The following is an 11,220-nucleotide window of genomic DNA, read 5'->3' on the forward strand; positions in this document are numbered from 1 at the left end:
TGTGTTTACTGTCCCTTTTGTGTTTTTTTGCCTTGAACATCCATCTACTGCTTCAATAGCATTTAGTAGAGTACCTTGTGTCTTCATCTGACAAGTACAAAAAAAAATGAAAGAGCCCCCACCATTTGCAAGCCAAATTATAAATAAACACACTTATATGCCTTTTCAATAAATATGAGCTACACAAGTACATAGAAAACACTGACATCACCAGGAGAGTTTGACTGTTAGCATTGTATAACCATAAAAATATAATGGTCTATTTAAATTGCTACAATACAGCAAAAGACTGGCTTATTCTAAAAACCCAGATGTCTGTTTTTAAGCTATGCTAATCCTCCTTTTTCCAGGACACCGAGCAGCACTCACTGCTGCTCTCAAAATGCTATATGATATGCATTGCTAACAAAGACATCTGCACACAGGGAATTTTAAAACAAAAACATAAAGTTCCCAAATTACTGCATACAATGCAACCAGCCCAGGTTATTAAGATTTAGAGAGTGAGCTAGGGTTGATGAGTAAAGATCCACATTCTGTAATCACAGTATTTATGTTAGTTTTTTATAATGTAAACCCTTTTCTCTGGTCTATAATTAGCTTAAAGGGACATTCCATCAAAAACGGTAATCGACATGAATGCATTTCAGTTTTGAATAGAAGCATTTTTGTAATATACATGTATTAGCAAAAAGGCTTCTAATAAAAGCTATAGTTTCAAAAGTGTATTCAACTACACACAGCACCAGCCCTGAGAGCCTAAAGGTGCTTGTACCTTCTAGAAAGGACTTCATTTAATTTCCGACATGATACAAGCCCCACTGACACTCTGAGCAGCTGAGACTACCTAGGTATGCTTTACATGCAGAGAAAAATGCTAACCCTAAAACAGTGGTAACTTACTAGAAGCAATTTTGCTAATACATGTATATTGCAAATAAATATCTACTCAAAGATGTGATTCATCTATGTGCATTTAAAATTAGACTGGAATGTCCCTTTAAACCAATTTAGATGGCGAATAGTCATGGTAATTTGAATTAATGCCCTAATATAACACAAAGACATAAGAATGACGTAATCACCGTATTCTGCAAGACATAGGATCTACACTTACCCACATAATGTACATGCACGGTCTGCCCTTTCTTTGGGAAGGTCCGTCCTACAGAAGAATGAACAGATTATATTTGAAAAAAAGTTTACAGTGGATTGAGGTACAAAAAAGTCCTAACTTCTAGAAGCGGCTCTACCTCACAAAAGGAAATTGACACAAATGTAAAAAGGAATATATCACAAATTGTAAAATGTACAACAAAAAATGAAAACACTTTGGCTTAGCAAGGGGAACTCATAAATCAGATGTTATAAATCAATTATCCTTTAAAGGGATAGAAGTGTCAAAAAATAAATGTAAATGGTTGCATTTCAATTTGAAACAGAAGCATTTTTGCAATATCCTTCTAGTAGAAGTTCCTACTGGTTTTCAGTGTAATACGCACATTTCCTGTTTAGGGCCGTGCACCAGTATTTAAACACCACACCTTTTTAGAGAGTAAGCAGTGACTTGTATGACACAAATGAGGTATTTAGAAGCAATACACACCACAGCCACCTCTCTGAACAGGCGGTGTTTGAATGCTGGTGCACGGGCCCTCACAGGATATGTGCATATGTGTCAGAAAGACAGCAACAACTTTCTAGAAGCATTTTTGCTGGTGAAAGTATATTGCAAAAATGCTTAAAATTTCAAATTAAAATGCACCCATGAACAATGAATTTTTGACCTACCCCTTTAATATCTGCTATGTATTATCTCCTATGCTAAGAGTTACAAATTGACTAGGACCCATCTGAGCATTAACATAACAAATATGAGACATGGTTACCTGCTAGGTGAAAATTAACAAGCAGATATGTTTACAATTACTATTATAAATTACAAAGTGATCAGATTGCCAGCTTTCAATCTATCTAGATGTCGTTTGACGTCCATTCTTTGTATTCAAGAGCTTTAGATGTGTAAATATTCCATTACTTCTCGACCTTTCATAAATTTCCTGAACAGTGAGACATGCTTCCGTTTTTGATGTTTCCTTCCTTAGGGAGTTTCCACTACTTCATTAGATGCTTAAAGGATGACTTGATCCCTATTCTGGCCCATGACTCTGTCTTCCCAAAGAAAGCCCGAACTGGATGATCCCCATACATTACACATCCACTCTCTAACAGAGGGAAACCCCACTACATTCCCTTCACCTATTTTGAAACTACCACTTATTCCCTCAGTTGTTCCCTCTGCCTTTTCACAGACACTTTAGTGGAAGCACCCTAGGGGTGGAATGAAACTGTTGAGGCAGATTCCAGCTTTTGATCTGCATACCCTGTCGTTCATTTATGTCACCCCCAAACCTACTACGTTATTTCTCTTTATGGTGGGGTTACCATTCGCTCAAAACACGGGGGTGGTTCTCACATTATTCTCTTGGTATATACAAGAGAAGGGCTGCTCCCTCTCTCCACAGGCGAGACGTTGTGTCCTCTGGTGTCACCTACCATCTCCCGGTGAGATTGTCTCTAATTGCACTCCCATTCTGCTGTCTGTTCCAAAAGCTGACGGACCAACAATCCCAGAGCAGAGCACTTCACGTCTCGCTTACAAGAAGGAAAAAAAATGAGAAAGGGGCTTCTCTATTGGCATTGGCTGCAACGTCCCCGCTTTCTAATGACGTAAACACGCCACCATCCGTAGAAAGCCTTTGTTCAGAACCATTACATTTTTTTAATGGGCGTGGGTGTACGTCGGCCATCTTTGCTAATGGTAACATTCCTTGTTTTTTTTTTTTGTTACATGGGAATAACGGGGCTTAAATGCCAGATAAGAAGATGGCTTCGTGGTATATGAACATGGAGGTTGTGTAATTAGAAGCCATGTTGTGCGAATTCTTTGTTTGGAATAAGAATAGGGGGGAAAGCCAACAGTTTAATCTGTTTATTTCGCCCAGTAAAATAGACGCTGAGCTTTTTCGGGGGTAAATTTTTCGACGACTTCGAGATTTCGTCAGGACACAGTCCCATGTTATCCCCGTAATACATTTTTGCCAGATAATGAAATTCAAAATTATGTGGACATAATAGGAAAATGCGAGCAAATATATAGCACAATATAATATTTGATTTTAAACTATGACCCTGTGGTACCACTTAGTTTGTACTGACAGAAAGCCTCATTGTGCACATGCTGCCTATAATTATACATGAGCACCAAACCTTTATTGATTGTATGTGTTTTAACCCCTTAATGACCACAGCACTTTTCCATTTTCTGTCCATTTGGGACCAAGGCTATTTTTACATTTCTGCGGTGTTTGTGTTTAGCTGTAATTTTCCTCTTACTCATTTACTGTACCCACACATATTACATACTGTTTTTCTCACCATTAAATGGACTTTCTAAAGATACCATTATTTTCATCATATCTTATAATTTACTATAAAAATTTTTATAAAATATGAGGAAAAAATGGAAAAAAACACACTTTTTCTAACTTTGACCCCCAAAATCTGTTACACATCTACAACCGCCAAAAACACCCATGCTAAATAGTTTCTAAATTTTGTCCTGAGTTTAGAAATACCTAATATTTACATGTTCTTTGCTTTTTTTGAAAGCTATAGGGCCATAAATACAAGTAGCACTTTGCTATTTCCAAACCACTTTTTTTCAAAATTAGCGCTAGTTACATTGGAACACTAATATCTTTCAGGAATCCCTGAATATCAATTGACATGTATATATTTTTTTTTAGAAGACATCCCAAAGTATTGATCTAGGCCAATTTTGGTATAGTTCATGTCACCATTTCACCGCCAAATGCGATCAAATAAAAAAAAAAACGTTAAATTTTTCACAATTTTAGGGTTCTCACTGAAATTATTTACAAACAGTTTGTGCAATTATGGCACAAATGGTTGTAAATGCTTCTCTGGGATCCCCTTTGTTCAGAAATAGCAGATATATATGACTTTGGCATTGCTTTCTGGTAATTAGAAGGCCGCAAAATGCTGCTGCGCATCACACGTGTATTATGGCTAGCAGTGAAGGGGTTAATTAGGAAGTTTGTAGGGAGCTTGCAGGGTTAATTTTAGCTTTAGTGTAGAGATCAGCCTCCCACCTGACACATCAGACCCCCTGATCCCTCCCAAACAGCTCCCTTCCCTCCCCCACCCCACAATTGTCCCCGCCATCTTAAGTACTGGCAGAAAGTCTGCCAGTACTAAAATAAAAGCTTTTTGGGGGGGTTTAGGTTTTTAAAAAAAAAAATAAAAAAAATTCTTCTGCTGTGTAGGACCCCCCTTAGCCTCCAACCTCCCTGATCCCCCCCAAAACAGCTCTGTAACCTTCCCCATCTGCCTTATTGGGGGCCATCTTGGGTACTGGCAGCTGTCTGCCAGTACCCAGCTTGCACAAAAAAGGGCTTTTTTTTCTTAGTTTTTTTTTTTTCTGTAGTGTAGCTTCCCCAACCCCCCCCCCACCACCACCACAAACCCCCACCACCTCATTGATCGTTTTTTTTTTTTTTTTTTACTTTTTTTAACTGATTTATTTTAAACCTTTTTCTGTAGTGTAGCGGTTCCCACCCGCTCCCTCCCCGTGCACGCGCCCGCCCCCGCCCTCCCATGCACGCGCGCACATTCGTGGGCATCCCCGCCCACGATCCCGCCCCCCTCCACATCTCCAGGGCCATCGATGGCCGCCACCCGCCTCCCGTTACTGCTCCCACCCACCAACGAAGGAAGCCACCGATCTCCGGTGCAGAGAGGGCCACAGAGTGGCTCTCTCTGCATCGGATGGCTTCAAAAGGTTATTGCAGGATGCCTCCATATCGAGGCATCACTGCAATAACCGGAAAGCAGCCGGAAGCAAACAGGATCGCTTCCAGCTGCTTTCCACACCGAGGACGTGCAGGGTACGTCCTCAGGCGTTAACTGCCTTTTTTTTGAGGACGTACCCTGCACGTCCTCGGTCGTTAAGGGGTTAATATAATTTCAGCGAAATTTAAAGGGATAGTAAATACCACAAATATTGTTTAAAAAGATAGATAATTCCTTTATTTACCATTCCCCAGTTTTGCATAACCAACACTGTTATAGAAATGTTTACCTCTGTAATTACCTTGCATTTAAAGGGACAGTAAACACCCCATATAAACTTACTTTATTGAAAAGATCTTATCCTGCTGAGTAGTCTTTAACTTTTCAATTTGCTTCCTCAAATAGTATTGTGTCCCATCTACATTTTAAATATTGAATCCAGACTGTTAGTTATGGCCCCCAAACTCAGCCCCATGGATAAATCTAGCTTACCATAGTTATCCATGACCCTCTTAGATGCGACTCGCACATCAGTTACTTCTGCAGTTCACGCACTGTTGCGCTTGCGTCATCTGCCGAATTTGCGCATGCGCAACCTCCAGGGGGAACTAATAATCCGGAACCATCTGTTCACAATTTATTTGTGAACCGCATTTACCACCAGCGCACAAAGAAAATAAAAAAAAAAGGTGTCTGTTGCTGAAAGTGTTCCGTGCACATCCGGTTATGAAGAGAATGGAAAAAAAGGTGCGCATGTGCATCGCATTAACAGTTACGTCGATATGTCATCTTCACTGCGTGATGACAGATTGGAACGGATCGTGAGCGAGCAGAGCTTTTGAAAATAAAATATAGACAGGGTGAAGAAGGTGAAGGGAGGAGGAGTTTAGGGGCCATTTTGGAGTGAAAGATAGAGATGGTAACGATAATGATTCTGACAGCTGATGATGTTATTCACTATTGGGGGTATGTGTAAATTGTTTCATTGGTTATGTTGTTTGAGAACAAATCGACTTGTTAGTGGTGTTTACTGTCCCTTTAAGCTTCTGCTGACTGCCTCCGTATCCCAGATCTTATGACAGACTTGCATTTCAGTCAATTAGTGCTGACTCTTAAATAACTTCACGTGCATGAGGACAATATTATCTATATAAAACACATGAACTAACGCCCTCTAGCTGTGAAAAACTGTCAAATGCAGAAGCGGCCTTCAAGGGCTTAGAAATTAGCATATGAGCCTACCTAGGTTTAGCTTTAGAATAACAGAAGAATAACAAGAGTAAAAAGCAAATTTGATGATAAAAGTAAATTAGAAAGTTGTTTAAAATTACATGCCCTATCTACATCATGAACGTTTAATTTGGACTTTACTTCTTTTTTATCCTATTTCAGTGCTAGCAACGCTAGAAGCTAAGAGGTTTAAAGGGATAGTAAACCCAAAAAATTTATTTTATGATTCAGATAGAACATACAATTTTAAACAACTTTACAATTCTATTATCAAATTTGCTTCATTCTCTTGTTATCCATTGCTGAAGGAACACCATTGACCTACTGGCAGCTAGCTGAACACATCTAGTTAGCCAATCACAAGAGACATATGTGTGCAGGCTTAAGTTTAATTTTAACTTTCCTATCCCTTTAAGTAATTCAATATTATTCTGTCATTCAACTATCGAATAGGGCATTTTAAAAGGCATTATTTTACCCCCCCCTGTATATATAATGTTCCTGTACTGAGAAAAACAAACAGGCGTGCCACTCTCCACAAATAAAAAGATTTGAAACTAAAAATGTTTTCTTTCATGATTCAGATAACAATAGGGTTGCCAGCTGTGCTCCATAAAAATACCGGACTACCTTTAGGTGACTGGACATGGGACGTAGCTGGGTTCACACAATGTCCCCACAAAAGCTCAACCTTAGGTTCCACCCTTGATCCGACACACATATTTTTCACAGCTAAGCAGTCATTTTATCCCCTTAGTTGCCAGTAACACATGTTCATAGTAGTGATGTGACCCTCTAGACATCACATATAATAGAAAATGCACAGTGTGACTTATTTTTGAGACATATTTCTAATGCATAAAGGCCTATAAATTCCTTTACATTTAGCTGACAGAGGTTTTTAAGTGTCCAGTATTTTAGTACAGATTGTACTGGGCAGCCTGCTAAAATACTGCTTACCCTATTTGTATGGTTCAGATCAACTATAATTAATATAAAATTGATACACAAATAAAGGCTTCTAAATGTGGGGAATCTACTATTAAGTAATGACCGACCTAGCACCTGTAGTTTCTTAGCTACACTGCACAATTACATATGCTAATTAGTATGGCTGGTAACCACAGAGGTAATCACATGACATGATCTTGAGGCTCAGCCATGGCTCTGTTGATATTACCAGACCAAAGTAGTTCATGTAATTTTATAATGGGAGTTTTGTTAGAACTTAAAGGGACAGTAAACACCTTGTAATTATAAGACATTTCTGTTACCGTCCTACAGAATAACATAGCCAAGTGTAAACATTTGTTTACCAAAATAAAATCATGTTTACTGCAATTGGTTTTGAATAGGAAAACCGCACCCAACACTCACCTTATTTGGAGGAGCCAAATAAGTTTGAGTCGGGAGACAAGGCTTAGCATTGCCATAAAGTTAGTGACTTGTTTTGCAGTTTTTATCTGTTAATGCCAATTATGAAAATATTTGATGCAGAGTTAGCTCTAAAAAGTTAGCAGGACGCAGTTCCAACTCAATGTACAATTTTCAGCGCTAAATTACATGAAAAGCTGCAAAATAGAGTATATTACAAATTGTTTTATTATGCATAATTAAACATCTTATGTTAAAGCTACACTAATAACATAGCTAAAGGGCACTTACTGACTGGCTACCTCACTTGTGCACTAACTGACTGGCTATAAGAGTCGGGGTTTTCCGGTGGGAGGGGCGTGCAACAGGTAGCACGCTTAGTAGCTCAGGTGCAAAGAGCGAGTTGCAAAGAGCGAGTTCCACACTTCCCCACAAACAAGCTCCCTATAGCCGAGAACAAGTATCCTGGCCAGGGAAGTCGGAGGTCGGAGAGGTTTGCCGGAAGCCCCAATTGCCTACTCAGGCCGGTTAGGCACTGGCCACAAACACATACGGCGGCCCCGGAAGCGGGTGGTGTAACAGGAGAGACGTGCACCCTGCAGCACCATCAGTTGTGACAGCCCCGGATACAGGTTAGTGCGGCAGCACGAAGTCGAGACACTCGGGAAGAAGGTCGGCTCCTGCCGTGCCGGAAGCATCTTCATAATTCCGTCCGACTCCACACCTGGTAAAGTACGGGAGATATCTCGCCCTGAACCAGGTAAGGAAGGAGACGGTGAAGTGGCAACGAGCAGGTAGTTTTGACTTTATTATACACTGGAGAATAAAAAAGTATATCCTGTATGTAATATAACGGGCTTAGCACGGACTTAGCATTGGTTTAGTTACACCACCCGGGCGGTATGTGTTTGCTGTGAGCTATTTTAATGGATCTACAACATGTCTGCTGCTTTTACATAAAGTGGGGTCAGGATAACTTGGTTATTTTGACACTGGACTGAGAGACCCCTTCCCTTCTTTCTGGGACATTGTCTAAGGGAGATTTATAACAGGAGAGAAGGGAGAAAATAAGGATCTACATTTGCATAAAAAGGAAACTTAATCAGTAAACAGCATCTGAAATTTGTTTTTTGTACAGTGAGCGTGCAAACTCTTGCTAGATAAGGGCAAAAACTGGGAGGGAAAAGCCGGCTGGGATAATAACGTTGGCCGAGACCCCTGAATGAGTAGAGGTTTGGACTACCACCTAGAACGTATTTTCTACACTACAACAGAGGACAGGTGCGCCTGACAAAGTGGGGGTCCCTGGTCCACAGTAGGCGCAGTTCTTGCCAGAATGAAACAGTGACTATTGGCTGCGTAAAGTTGGCTGTGAGAAGTTGAATAAAACAGCTGGGACTTAAGATTAAGGACTCAGAGACATTGATGCTAGACTATAGCTATATTACTGTTATATTATTTTTCTGCTGTGAGTGGGGTTTTGTTTGCTTTTTTACTGTTGTGCCTGTGCGTGCTTTTTTTTTTTTTTTTTGCTCCTTCTCTCAAGCTGCACAAATTGTATAAGTAGCTTGTTAAGAGGTACTGCCTGATAGAGATATATACTAAACCCAAAAGTATATACTAAGAGCAAGAAAAGATTGTTGGGAGGGTAGCTGTACAGTGGTAGAAGGTGATTTAAAGCTACAGTTTTTTCTGAGTATTCTTCTTTTGTTTAATCCAGCATTTTGAGTTTCAAGGTAACACTAAGGTTACCTCCTTCCAACAAAAAGGGTGTTAGGATAGTGTGTAAGTAAGCTATATCAGAGATTGACCGTAGAGAAATAGGTAGGCCTTTAATTTGGGGTATATTTTTGTAACTAATTACTCAGGGGAATTGATAGGCATCATATTCACTTTGCCACCCTACTAAGGGGGCATATTACTGCACTTGTTTTTTTTTTGTTTTTTTTCCTTCTCACTTCACTTTTTTTTTTTTTTTTTTTGTTTGGGTTAATTACACATTTACTAAGATTTGAGAACACACGGGGGGACAATTAGTTCTCCCTTCCTTTCTTTCTTTTTTTTGCACACTAGTTTTTTCATTTTGAATGGAAAGATTTGTCACAGCGGCTAAAAATAAATCGCCAGCAATGCCACCGAAACAGCGTGATAAAAAAATAAAAAGCCCTGATTTAGAACAGAGTATGGAGGTTCAAGGGATACAGCCGGGCAATTTTGACCCCCAAAATTTGGTCCAACAAATATCTGACTTAATAATGCCACAGCTTACGTCAATAAAAGCAGAAATAGCTGGTCTTACAGATGAAGTTAGGCAGTTTGCTGGCAGATTAGTGGAGGCAGAAACAAGAATTTCAGAGCTGGAAGATCAGATGAGTGTCCAAGAAAATAGGTATAAAGCCCAACATGACATCATTAGAACCATGCAGGCAAAGATAGAAGATCTAGAGGATAGATCACGCAGAAATAATGTAAAGATAATAGGCTATCCTGAATCGGGTCAATTGCAAGATGCTGAGTTAATTAAATTTGCCTCTAAAGACTTACCAGCACTGTTAGGTTTACAAACATCTGAAGTATCATTTTTGGTGGAAAGGGCACACAGGATGGGCACCCCTAGAATAGACACTAATGGCTTAACAAGACCTAGACCCATTATGGTGAAATACCTAAACTTTCAAGATAAGGTAACGATTATGAGACAATTTAAACAAAAAAGACCAATAACGATACAACATGAAAATATCTTGCTATTCCAAGATTTCTCCAGCGAAACCTCCCTGAAACGTAGAGAGATGTCCCCTTTCTGTTCAACACTAATCCAAAAAGGTATTCAGGCAAGACTTATGTACCCAGCGAAAATTTGTTTCAGAATAAATAATGAAAATGTGACCTTGAAATCACCCCAGGAAGCAAGGGATTTTATTAGTACCCTTTAGTTGTATAGGTTAAGATAGTTATAGTGGGGTTGTACTTTTCTTTGTATTTTTATAGCTGTTCTTCCTAAGCAATATAAAATAGATAAAATGTTTTGTGGAAGGTGTTGTGCTAGGATGAAACTAGAAGCTAGATCATGCCGGACCCTGAATGAGCTATCATCAAGAGGGACATATATAGAACTAGAAGTTACATGTTGGAAATGTCTAAATGAGAGTGTCTGTATGTTATGTGTGGTTTTTTTTTTTTTTTTTCTCCCTGTCCGAGATGGCATGGTTCGGGTAGAAAGACACAAGAGATAGAATGCTTAACATAGTATCATGGAACGTGGGGGGAATAACCTCCCCGACTAAAAGGTCTTTAATTTTAAAAACACTAAGAAAAAAGAACCCAGACATCGCTTTATTACAGGAGACCCATCTACAAGAAGTAGAGATGGCTAAACTCAAAAGTAAATGGGTGGGAGAAGTAATAGCCGCCCCTGGGCCTAAACGTAAGAGAGGAGTAGCGATTCTAGTCTCCAAAAAACTGGATTGCAAAATCTTAGTTAAAGAACGGGATACGGGGGGGAGATTTATTATAATTGAAGTAGAATATGGTGATACTGTAATAATTATTTGTAATGTCTACGGCCCTAATGAGTTAGACCCAAAATTTTGGGACACCATGTATATAAAGCTTGCTCCATACCTGAATGGGAACCTGATTGTCGCAGGGGACTTCAACATGACAACGACGCCAGTGATAGATAGAACCAGGCTTGGTAAGCAGGCGATAGGTAGGAAAGCAGAAGAAAGATTATTTGGG

The 11,220-nt window shown here is 39.5% G+C and overlaps 1 protein-coding gene across 1 annotated transcript in view; it reads right to left on the reverse strand.

The window, feature by feature from the left end:
• The window catches only part of FKBP1A (FKBP prolyl isomerase 1A), a 32,634-nt gene extending 29,920 nt beyond the window's left edge, over positions 1-2,714 (reverse strand). The window contains exons 1-2 of the mRNA XM_053700714.1: positions 2,557-2,714; positions 1,118-1,165 (exon numbers count right to left, since the gene is read on the reverse strand). Of these exons, the coding sequence (XP_053556689.1) occupies positions 1,118-1,165; positions 2,557-2,593 (85 nt within the window). The 5' untranslated portion in view covers positions 2,594-2,714. The remainder of the gene's footprint in view (positions 1-1,117; positions 1,166-2,556) is intronic.
• Positions 2,715-11,220: the final 8,506 nt, after the last annotated feature.

Source organism: Bombina bombina, chromosome 1 (genome assembly GCF_027579735.1).
Source record: "Bombina bombina isolate aBomBom1 chromosome 1, aBomBom1.pri, whole genome shotgun sequence".
NCBI lineage: Eukaryota > Metazoa > Chordata > Amphibia > Anura > Bombinatoridae > Bombina > Bombina bombina.